Source organism: Gadus morhua, chromosome 21, assembly GCF_902167405.1.
Source record: "Gadus morhua chromosome 21, gadMor3.0, whole genome shotgun sequence".
Classification (NCBI taxonomy): domain Eukaryota; kingdom Metazoa; phylum Chordata; class Actinopteri; order Gadiformes; family Gadidae; genus Gadus; species Gadus morhua.
The window spans coordinates 11,414,286-11,426,315 of record NC_044068.1 but is presented as its reverse complement, the minus strand read 5'-3'; the positions used below and the strand labels follow the sequence as shown (position 1 = coordinate 11,426,315).

At 44.0% G+C, this 12,030-nt stretch overlaps 2 protein-coding genes across 3 annotated transcripts in view; one reads left to right on the top strand and one right to left on the bottom strand.

The window, feature by feature from the left end:
* Positions 1-6,416, top strand: part of zdhhc14 (zDHHC palmitoyltransferase 14) — a 23,878-nt gene extending 17,462 nt beyond the window's left edge. The window contains exons 5-9 of the mRNA XM_030344962.1: positions 1,126-1,174; positions 2,096-2,198; positions 2,896-3,005; positions 3,218-3,320; positions 3,458-6,416. Coding sequence (XP_030200822.1) covers positions 1,126-1,174; positions 2,096-2,198; positions 2,896-3,005; positions 3,218-3,320; positions 3,458-3,958 — 866 coding nt within the window. The 3' untranslated portion in view covers positions 3,959-6,416. The remainder of the gene's footprint in view (positions 1-1,125; positions 1,175-2,095; positions 2,199-2,895; positions 3,006-3,217; positions 3,321-3,457) is intronic.
* On the bottom strand, positions 5,700-12,030 carry lgals8a (galectin 8a). 2 transcript variants are annotated; one of them, XM_030344965.1, is made up of 9 exons: positions 11,924-12,030; positions 11,653-11,741; positions 10,858-11,071; positions 10,408-10,527; positions 9,868-9,915; positions 9,328-9,354; positions 8,822-8,910; positions 8,146-8,314; positions 5,704-7,311 (listed from the first exon to the last, which is right to left on the bottom strand). In XM_030344965.1, the coding sequence occupies exons 1-9, from the start codon at positions 11,960-11,962 to the stop codon at positions 7,162-7,164; spliced, it is 945 nt and encodes a 314-aa protein (XP_030200825.1). In that variant the 5' UTR covers positions 11,963-12,030; the 3' UTR covers positions 5,704-7,161. The 2 variants fall into 2 exon arrangements, with proteins under 2 accessions (XP_030200826.1, XP_030200825.1); XM_030344966.1 differs by lacking the exon at positions 9,868-9,915 and having other exon boundaries at positions 5,700-7,311.

The following is a 12,030-nucleotide window of genomic DNA, read 5'->3' as shown; positions in this document are numbered from 1 at the left end:
TTTGTTAGCAAAGTTATCCTTCTCCTTCTCTTCTTCGCTACCGGACTTCTTGCGCGCGGCACGTGAGGTGAGGTGGGACTCGTCGCTCGAGTCATGACTCATCACTCGCCTCACCCTAAAGCCAATGAACTTGGAAAAACGAAATTACGCTGTAGTGGAACGACCCATATATGTCCATGGTGGTCCCGGTGGGGCTAGCCCCACAAGGAAGTAAAATAATCTCCGTCCACTTCGACAGAGAAACACTCTGAGCATGAGCATTTCAATGTTTCAAGTCCAATACACATTGCATTGGGCTGGTGGGGCTAGAGCCCCTCTTGCCCCTCCAGACGAACTCAGCCGGCAGAAGCAAGCCAGGGTCGACTAATAATTAAATAAAACCTCCGAATTTATTAATTTTATATATATTTTTTTTTTCTTTTTTCTTTTGAGAGTAGTTGGGGCCGAGCCCCACTTGCCCCTAATGACCAGTCGCCACTTCCTATATAGGCTGCAGACAATGGGAATCAAACCCTGTTCCCTTTGGCTGGGATTCTTACACACCATCCACTACCATATCCTGCCCTCTAGAGTTCCCATGTTATTTTGAGTAAGTGCTGTGTATCTTTATAAATTTGCAACTGACGAGCAATCACTGAATATGAAATATGTATATGATTAAAAACTGCCTGGGGTGCATTTTGTAACATAACATTTGAATTGATCTTCTTTGAAAAGAGCATGTGAAGGGTTTATTAGGACGTGTTCATTCTGCACACGCTCTAGAAGGTCAGAGATGAACATGCCTCGAGCACATTGGACACAGAACCAGCTGATTCATCATTGGCATCATCTGACCATTTTCTTTTGTTAAAAATTATTTTCATGAATGTTTTGTTTGTCTGGACTTTTGCTTGGGACACACACTCCATTCAGACTAAAAGCATTTGATCTAAGGCTGAAGTTTGTATTGACAATTGCGGTACAGTTGAGAGACTGAAGCAGTTGAATCAATTGTCTCAGTTCAGACCAATGTATTATTATGTATACTAATAATATCTCTCTCTCTCTCTCTCTCTCTCTCTCTCTCTCTCTCTCTCTCTCTCTCTCTCTCTCTCTCTCTCTCTCTCTCTCTCTCTCTTTCAGGATCCAATAGGACAGGATTTCTCAGTGCACTCAAAGACAGTCCAGCCAGATATCCTTTCAGTGTGTGTGGTGTCTTCTCCGTTCCTCCCATCCCCTTCTCTCCTCCCTTTTCTCTCATGTCCTCTTCCCTCCCTCTACCCCTGTACGCTGTACGGCTCACTACATCAGCAGGTTTATCAATAGACGTGAGTCAATCACTACTTAGTGGTCAATATGTCCCAGCATGCATTGCCAACGTCACATGCTATTTAGACGCACTTTCCCTCCTGATGGGATTATACCGCAGTCCTTGACATTGTGCTGGTGTGTGTTTGTGTGTATGTGTGTATTTGTGTGTGTGTGTGTGTGTGTGTGTGTGTGTGTGTGTGTGTGTGTGTGTGTGTGTGTGTGTGTGTGTGTGTGTGTGTGTGTGTGTGAGTGTGTGTGTGTGTGTGTGTTGTGTGTTTGTTCAAATGAGTCAGGGGCCATTCTCATCACACAAGATTGTTGGGGTTTAGGCATGCATCCAAGTATTTACCTTCAAGATGACCAAGACAAACAACAAACTGTGACGAGTACAATGTAAATTTATCTTGCTGACCAAGATAACCTACAGATCTCATTTACTTTTAAAAAAGCTCACATGATGATCATTTACAGGTTAAGACAAGCACAGCTCACAAATGTTCCACCAAAGAAGACAGCACATTGACTACCATAACATATAATAAGACCTATCGCCCTACTTTCTGCAGCTGGTTGTTGTTTGTTGTTAATTGTCTCTATATGTCCCACCAAAGATGTCTTCCACAGTTTAAGGAAATGTAGTTATATTCTAATCAAATTATTACTTTTGGGAATAACAACAAAAAATAAGATGTTCTTTTTAAGCCCAGACAGGAAACTGTATTGTCCGGCTTTGGTTGTTTCTGTGTGTTTGTGTGTGCGTGTGTGTGTAATGGTGTAACTGGTTCCCCTTAACTCCTGGTACTGTCCTGGAGGTGGTGGTGTGTTTCTTCTCTGTCTGGTCCATCGTGGGTCTGTCCGGGTTCCACACGTACCTCATCAGCTCCAACCAGACCACCAATGAGGATGTGAGTACCTTAAAACCCTAAAACCGAACTCTGCGGGGAAACCCTAAAACCAAAAACCAGACCATAAATCTCAATACTAAAACAAGAGGAAACCCCAACCAAACCCCAAAACCTAACCCTAATAGAAACCCTTAACCCTAAATCAATTCTTTGAATTAAAAACCAATCCCTTAAACCTAACCTTGAAAGGATAACCTAACACTAAAAGCAAATCATAGAATTAAACACCAAACCCTAAAACCTAACCGAAATAGGAAACATTAACCTTAAAACCAAATCCTAATACCTAATCCAAGGAGATAACCCCAAACCGTAGAATTTAGTAACAGACATTTGATAGGCGGATCAATAGCTTTATTCAGACATCTGTTTTAGGCGACTAAGGGCGCCCAATGCAAATGTTCTTAATGGGTTAGGCCCCTCCAGGCCCCAATTTAACCAATTTTGCTGTCTTGAGGAACTTAAATGCTTGTCGGAAGATAGAATCTGTTTTCAATCAATTTTCCAATTTTATGTTCCTTTTGATTTTGTCAAATCTTACCTGGTGGTCTATAGTAACTGTTTTGGTAACTTACTACGTTTTAGTAATTTAATCTTTTGTAAGCATGTTTTCTTCTATGCCTCCCCTTCTTTCCCCTCGGTCGGTGTGTCTGTCCTGGTTTCCGGGTTGGGTCTTGGGGTCCTGGGACTGGTTCAGATTAAGGGTGCCTGGTCCACTAAGAGGGGCAAGGACAACTACAACCCCTACAGCTACGGCAGCATCCTGACCAACTGCTGCGCTGCCCTCTGTGGCCCACTACCACCCAGGTCAGAGCTCTCTCTCGCTCTCTCTTTCTCGCCATCTACCAAAAATTGTATTTTTCGAGTGATCTGATTGGTAGAAAATTATTATTTACCCCCAAAAGAATTGGGGGGATTGGTCGAAAAATTTGTCGCAAATTATTATATCCCCCCCAAAAGATTCTCCTTGGTTCCTTCTTAAAGTTATAGCCTTTCACCCCCCCCCCCTTTCTCTCTAGTCTGATTGACAGGAGAGGTCTCATACAGTCAGATGACCCCCAGCCACTGTCTCATTCCAACGGCACCAGTTTGTACACGCCCACTCCACTCTACAGTCACATGGTATTACCAAAAGAAGCACGTCTGTCTGTCTGTCTGTCTGTCTGTCTGTCTGTCTGTCTGCCTGCCTGCCTGTCTCCCTCATACTCTCTCTATCTCTCTCTCTCTCCCTCTGTCTCCCATGCTCTCTCGCCCCCCAGTGTGACCAGGACCAGTGCATCCAAAGCACCAAGTTCGTCCTGCAGGCTGCCACCACCCCGCTGCTCCACGCCGACCCTGTGGTCCTGGCCCCCCTGTCGGGCAAGACCTCCCTGGGCGGGGGTCCCTGCCTGTCCTACCTGTCCCCCAGCCAGCCCCCGCTGCCCCCCTCCTCCAGCGCCACCACCCCCAGCCTGGGCTGCACGGGGGACATGCTGCTGCTGAAAGAGGCCGAGGCACGCTGCCGCCACCACCACCACCACCACCTCCATCACTTCATGGGGCACGAGGACCCGCCCCCGCCCCCCCAGTCCCCGCCATCGGCTCCTCCCCCACCCCCATCATCCCCGCCCCCGCCCCCGCCCCCTCCTCCTCCACCATGCCCCGCCCACGGCCACGCCCACCACCACCCTGGCGGTCCGTCCCAGGTGTACGACCTGGCCCGCCAGGACTCTCTGCACGACAGCTCAGTCCGCGGGCTGGTCAAGCTCAGTACCGTGTGACATCACACACACACACACACACACACACACACACAGGGGGTCACCCTGTGCGTGTGTCCCATGACCTTTAAGGACTGTGGATCTGCTCTGGGTGAGACGGTTTACTCGGGTATTGCAGTCGTGTCTGGTCGTTTATATCATTAATGCCCTGTCTAAAATACACCCTGTGTATTTTACACAAGATTAGCCATTAAACCATCACAATCATTACTTAAACAAACAATAATTCAATGAGTAAAGGGGAACTTACAGTGAAGGGAATTCAAAAGACACTCGGCAAACACCTTCACACACTCAGTTGTGGTGAGGATGTGGTGAGAACAAAGGGGGGAAGGCCTAACTAGGCCTCTATTTATAGTGGGAGGAGCTATTGATTACCCTGAATCACCACTCGATGTCCCTTGTGGAGGGGAGGTGAAGCTGAATAAACTTGCGGTTTCTAACACCCTGAGAGAACCCATGGGAAGACACCTGTGATGAGGCCATGTATAATGCACTGAGGCCATGTTCTGGGCACGTCACTAAAGTACTAGACACTAACCCTCTGTGGTCCGTTTGCTGGAGCTCTGGGAGATCTTTGGGAGAATTCCCGCGGGTTAGCAAGAAAGTAATAGGCGACCAGTTTTGTAATTCCGTTAACACCACTCTTTCTCAGGACCTAGACGACATCTAGTATTTTCTTTTATTTTACCTCACTGCACTATAGAACTCACACACACACAGTTTTTCTTTGGTTCATTGTTAACCACAGACAAATCCAGTGCTAAAACGATAATCATAGTCCAAAGCAATGCCCCCATCTCCCAGCTCTCACTGGTGAGCGTGCAGGTATGCTGATATGTGACCCATGGGTTCTGCTATAGTCCTGACTGAGGTCGCATTGTGTGAGGAACAACGGTTACCCGTCAACTGTGAATTCCTCCAGTCACACGGCGCCATGACAACAATGACAAACTGTTTAGAAGGAGCTCCTCGTTCCCTCGACCGAGCTCGAGCGTTTCTTGGATCCGTAGAGCAAGGCACTAACACTGCCAGGGTTGATTCCTCAGTCACTCTTGTGAAGTATCCAGTCATCGGTCAGATGTGATGTTGTGGTTCCATTGTGTGTGGCTGTGGTCTACAACTGTTGCCAATAGGATGGCGTATCTTGTCGCTAGTAGTTGTTTGTGTGAAATTATACAGATGGTGTTCTATCTCAGCAAGGGATCTTAGCCAATCGGCCGTGGCGTCTGAGGCTCACTGCCTCTCTGCGGAACATATCTGGAAGCTCATTGGAGGACTGATATGTTTGATTCTTTGCATTTGTGTGCCAAGTATCAACCCCTGACTGTAACAAATTCACAATTTTTAATGTGACAACTAGGGATTTATTCTGGAAATTACTTTTTGGGATATTATTTGACAGATTCCAATAGCATTACTTTTACCCCCAATTAAAATCAGAAGGCAAAGGAGCATTTCCTTCTGATAGGCCGAAATTTTCACAAGAAAAGACCACTACAAAGGAACATGGTTTCTCTTCTCTTGGAGTCCAAAACCCTCTGTCTAAACATTAATATTTTTTTTAGAAAACATTTTCCCAAACAAAAACATGACTTTGAGTGTGACAGTAAGGGCTTATTTTCTGGGGATAAAATGAATTGTATCTTTCCTGAAAGATATTTGGATGATTTATTCAGTCCAGATATGATGTCACAACAAGCTATTATCAACGTCAGATGGTAATAAAGACACAACCTTGCACATTAGACTTGCATATTTTATTGCACTTCAATCGTAAATGTAAGCTTTTGTTTTCACTGAACATGGTTTCAAATTGTTTTTTATTGAATATGGTTTGAAAGAACCCGGCACACCGGACTGAACATAATTACACACAGGAATTATGGATACTTCACACATGGTTAATGTAATTACACATGAATAATGCAGTTACACACAGGATTAACAGTCATGCTCGTTAGTAACTGGGTTTGAGCCATACACTATGGATTACAAAGAAAACATATTTGTGTATTCCTATAAAGCTTTACAAACAGGTACCCTGCTGAATGGCTTGTTTATTGTATTGGGAGTTACTTCAGAGTATTCAGGTGGTAAGGTGACAATTTTGGTTAATCTACCGTCTTAACAAATCTCAACATTTTCTCAAAATAGATATGCCATATACACAAAACAGTTGGGGTAAAAAAATATATATTATCGGAGAGATATTTTAATAGATAATCAAATTTATCTATTAAAGATTTTTATATTTTTCCAGTGATTAATCCAGAGTATATCGTATATTATTTTGTTTCTTTGGAATACCAACAACAGCCCATTCACTTTCCTTTTGATTAATATTTTGGGTCATCATATTAAACCTCTGGTCCACTACAACTCACCCAGGTTTATTTAAACACACACACACACACACACACACACACACACACACACACACACACACACACACACACACACACACACACACACCTTATTCTTAGAAAACGTATTTGTATCCCTTCGTCCTGAGTTGCTTGGTCATGTAATAACAGATTACACCTGGTTTCACAAGATATGGAAAGACTGTGCAAATTACATTAAAATTAACTTCCTGTAGTAATTAGCGTTAGTGTTAAGCAGCACAAGCGCTTAATTTTACACACACACACACACACACACACACACACACACACACACACACACACACTTGTATATGGAAATGTATATAAGTGCAAAGTTCTACATTAATGTTACGTTTCTGTAGTGCATCACTGAAGAGGCTGAAGAAAGCTCTTCTTTGGGCATTTTAAACACTTTTAACAGTGTTAGAAAGCATTTTAAATGTTTGCCCGACTGCTCAAAGTATTGATCGAAATGCCTTCGTCAGCAGCTAATACTCAGTTAACATGCCAAAAATGGAATTATTATCAGCATTTGTTCTCATATTTTCTCCTGTATTTTAAGAAAGAGAAATCGCTTGTTTTTCCCAGTGGAATGTCAGCCAACTAAAGCATTGTAGCAATGCAGAGCACAATATAAAAGAGAATTTCTTTTTTGTTTGCTTTTCCAACCACACACCTAGTCTCTGGAGCCAGACACAGGCCTTGAACACAAAGCCTTTTTACACTCTAAAGTGGTTAGCCTGCCGTCCGTCCCCTAATGTAGTGGACACACCCGCTGTACCTATCGTATGGTGGGTTGGGGATGGGTGTCCGAGGTTACCACAGCTTGACATCCAGCAGATGCACGTCCCCCTGGATCTCGAGGTCGGTGATGCGGGTCAGGTCCTGGACGCGGTGGCGGTACACCAGCTGATGGACCCCGTTCACCGCCACTTTGAACTGGTGGGCCTCACACAGGATGATCATCTGGAGGGAGGGAGGGAGGGAGGGAGGGAGGGAGGGAGGGCAGGAGAGAGGGAGAGTAAGAAAGCGGGAAAGATCGGAAAAGAGGGAGGGAGAAATATTTTCATGCCTTAGGAAACAGTTGGGAGAGAGGACTGCTGTTGAACAAACATCTGACCAGCTCCGTTTCCATGACAACAACATAATCATGTGAGGTTTAGAGGAGGTTGCCTTCCACTCAAACAAAAGGCCATTGCTCTCTCATGGCCAGCGATGGCCAGCGGATAGAGGATGATATATCTAGACCGTGGCCACCCCAGGATATGGCTTAGCTGCAAAACAGATGTAGTGTGCTCATCTCTGCACCAAAGGGAAGTTAGATTCAAATGTACAACACATTCTGCATCTTAAAGTAATTTGTTATTGAATTTGAAACTGACTTAACCACATCCGCTATTATCTCCCAAAACATTGTGTTTCTTGCAGGCGCTACAAACAGGCCTACATGACATCCATTTTATGAATAAAGATACAGACCCCGTTATTTTGATAATCAGGAAGTATTAAAAAACAAGAGAACGGGATGTTATTTTTTCCCTATGTTTTCGCAATCTAATTAAATTGTTTGAAACCACTGACACTGGTTTAAATCGTTGGTAAGACTGTTTTTCTTTTTACAAAGAATATTTTTTTGCCATTTCAGAATCGATCTTGACTCGTATGAGATGAGAACAGTGATTCGGGTGTGAATTGATTTCCCCCATCCCCCTATCAAACAACCTCAGCCACTTAATAAAAATCCTGCCCGGCCATGGAGCACAAGTCAAACATAAAAACTAGTTTAACTTTTGAGTTTACCTCAAAGTACTGATCGGCGACGAAGGGGAAGGCCGCGTCCAGCTCCAGCTCCTCTTCGCCCCAGCAGTCCGACAGGAAGGAGTTCCTGACCAGCGCGCCCACCTTCAGCCGGGGGTTGAGGTGGAAGGCGATGTCGCTGCCGTTGGAGACCCGCAGGTTCACACTGAAGCTGGAAGGAGATGGGATGAAACACGGAACGCTGGGCAACGCTCCGGGAAACTAAGATGGTCCATGACGGAAGAGGGAGTTACTTTTGTTCATGTTCTCTGCCCTCTGCCCCGCACTTTTTGCATTTATTTTTAGATACACCAATATTGATCTAATGGTTTAAGGCCCAATCCCATTTCTGGGATTGGGCCTTAAGGGGAAGGGGTAAGGGGTAGAAAGTAAGGGTTAGGCCCAATCCCATTTCTACCCCTTACCCCTTCCCCTTTCAAAACAAGGGGGAGGGGTAAGGGGTAGAAATGGGATTGGGCCTAAGTGTTAGAAGTCTCAGGGGTATGTCCCTTTGGATTAAAAATTTCAAACGTCCTGTTTGAGTTACATGAACTTTACTCCAATTATTCAATCTTGGGTGCTTTATTTAAACTTTTTTGGGGCAGAAAGATAAACGGAAAAGTCCAAGGCTAAAGACAGCAGTGCCAGGTGAGAACAGACAGATGGTTTGAGTCCCTACCTGTGTGGGTAGGGACTGGTTTTTCCTTTAATTGTAATGGTTTGCCCGGGACTCAAACCCTTCTCCATCTGTCCACGGAAAGGAAGACTCTGGAAGACAGAAACAATATTGATTTTAAAACATGTTACATGCCTGATGAAGCAACACAATATGTGCCTCTGGTGTTTCTGTATCATGTGTGCCCGCATGTCCTGTATGTTAGCACTAACATCAACACGTTAATTTATGAATGCACTCCTTGTGCCAGTTAATAAAACAGTAAAATAGTCATTAAAATTAAATAGCTATTAACTATAAACGCACACACCCCTAACTCATTCTTAGAAAACCTATTTGTATCCCTGTGTCCTGAGTTGCTTGGTCATCTATTAACAAATGGCTCCAGGTTTCACAAAATATGGAAAGACTATTAACGTAAAATGGCATTAAAATGTATGACATTATCAAAGAGCAGTCCCTCGACCACACCCCCAAACTCTTCACCCCTCCACATCCAGATGACCTACCAGATCTTCTGGGGATTTCAGCATCGCCTGTAAGACAAACAGAAAGATCACCACAATCAGAGTCGTGTTTGTAATGGAAGTTGTCAAACCAGTCAGGAGATGTTTTCTTTACTTTATGATTTAGTTGAAGTCATACCTCAGAAAGAAAAAAAAAATCAAAGAATGTTCTGAGTTTGTGAATGTATATCAGTTTTTTTAAACTGATATAATATTGGTAAAAAATCTCCAAAATAAAATTCAGTAGCTGGTGTAAAGCTGGTGTAAAGTCTGAAATAAATACAGCAAAAAAAGCGAATGGAAGGCAAAAGAAAAAGAATATGGGTTAGTTCCTTTGTTTATCTTTAGGAATTCTTCAAATGGATCCATTTCAACACTTCAAATGGATATACCTTTGGTTAGGACCATACAGAAAGCTTTGTCTCCTAGTCATAGCTAAAACTAAACGGTAGATACTCCCCATCACCTCCAGCTGTATGCAAGAAAGGCAAACATGCAAGAATGTAAACATGCTGAAGTGGCATGGGAGTGCCACCATCTTACGTGTGGGATGGAGTCTCTGTGGACTAGAGAGGGCTTCGCAGCTGCAGTCTAAAAGGAAGGGGGTGGGGGGTTCAGCAACAAGCCAAATTTAACACAGCGGGCCAGTTTGATTATCTATTGAGTAACTATTTTACAGGCCTTATTCCATGAATTCATTTATTTACTTAACCCAGGAACAGGAGTTAAAGTCACTGTACATAAAAAGGTTTGATGGTAAATGAACCAAATGTTTGCATCATACGGTCTTCAGAAATTAGGGCCTTACTTTTTTAAATCGACAAGTCACTTAAGCTGAGCTAGAGTAGCTCTTCGGAACGACTTCAAAATGCTCGCTATAGAAACGCAGCTCTTTGATAAAAAAAATTCTCAAAGGAGAATAGAAGAAATAATCACAGACTTTATGCTGTGCTACCCCTCCTCCACCCCCCCCCCCCCCAAACACAAAAACCAACCTTACAAAAATATCTATGAATGTCCTGTCCCAAAATAAACCTGCTGAAGCTATTGAGAACAGGGTGAACACGAAGAGTTTATACGTACTTCAACGGGGAAGAAGGCAATGGCTTGAATGCTGACTGAGCCTGATATGCCCAGAGTGTCTACCCCGTCGAGGTCCAGCCTCTGAGTGTACTCCAGCAGATGATTCCCGTTCACTGCCACCTGGAAGGGGACCCGCACAGGGACGTCGAGTCATGGGACACTCATGTCATCAAGTGACTGCATTGACAAAGATGGCAGCCAAGCATTCAACACATTTAACATAACATCCGGACAGATCCAACACAGAATAAAAATGTGTACGTTTTTAGAGATAATAGTTTAGAATTTTCAGTTTCCTTGAAGTCTCGGCTCAAATACATTCATTTCTTAATCTCAGTGTTCGGTTTTGATCATAAACAGAGGGGTCACTTGGGTTATTTTCCTTCTTTGTAGCTTCTTTTTTTTCCAGCTTAAAAAGCTCACAGGGGCGGTGCCTTATTCAAAACTCACCTTAAACACTTCCTTTTGCACCAGGATGATGATCTCAAACACCTCCCCGGGGCTGAAGGGCATCTGCTGGTGGATCTCCTCCTTGCCCCAGCGCTCTTTCTGCAGGCTGTTGCACACGATGCCCAGAGCCCTCTTCTTGAAGCGGGGGTTGAAGTGGAAGGCTACGTCCGCCCTGGGCTTCACACTGCTCCCACACTGGAGGTCCACCTGGAACCTGGAAAACAGCCGCTGGTTGGACACACTTGGACCGAAGGCCTTCATGTATTGAGAGATCTTTCTTTTATTAAGGTTTTCTTTGAGGGGGCTTTATATCATGATTTTTCTTTGACGTGAGATAAAAGATATTTCAAGAACAAATACATTTGATTGAAAGAGATTTATTTCATGGAAGTACATAACGGCAGATAGTTGTTAGCTTCCTATATGGACGTTTGTGAGGTCTATAGACCTCACAAACGTCTACATCAACTAGTAACATTTAGATGTAGCTCAATATCTAATACAGGGGTTCTCAATCGCTTTGACCCCTACCCTGTAAACCAATTTTAAGGCACTCATGGGACCGTCCAAGGAGCTTTTTCAGGGTACTGGACCATTGAGGCCTTTGGTTGTATGCTGCGACCGTTCCCCAATCCAGAGTGCCCTTGGGGTCGTGTGTAGGAATTAATCGACAGCGTTTTTCATTTTTCTCCGAAATCACCACAACCCCATGATTAATAGCGTACCGTAGTAGGAGCCATCTTGTGGCGGTTCGTTACCACTAGCACATACATGTCCCCATCGATGCAATTTTACCTCTCGGAGTTACTGGGGACCCTGCCTTGTATTAGCAGCATCTCCCCCGGAAGCAGACCTCCGAGAATAGTCCCAGCGAAAGGGATTGCCTGTGGAGAAAATACGCATTTTAGCAAAAATATTCAAATAAAGGGATATCAAGTCTAGGTGAAAAATACATCTACTCAAACTTTCACAACTTCGGTTGTAGGCGTAGATACGATTCAAAAGCACATGCGATACTTTCAAAATATCCGTGTTTTCTAGGACTTGTTACATTAAAGTAGCTTACCGGATTCAATATAGTCTGTTTAGCATTAGTCGTAGCCATCCCGACAAGTTGGCTGCCTCGCAAGAAAGGGTTTGTTTATTTCCGGGTACGTAGACTGACAGCAGGCG

Excerpts from the sequence above, each read along its gene's own strand:
- lgals8a (XM_030344965.1), bottom strand. The coding sequence starts at position 11,962 with ATGGCTACGACTAATGCTAAACAGACTATATTGAATCCG. Across the intron at positions 9,355-9,867 it reads ACAGAGACTCCATCCCACAC|GCGATGCTGAAATCCCCAGA; the intron begins GTAAGATGGTGG and ends TTTGTCTTACAG. Across the intron at positions 7,312-8,145 it reads TCGCCGATCAGTACTTTGAG|ATGATCATCCTGTGTGAGGC; the intron begins GTAAACTCAAAA and ends CCCTCCCTCCAG.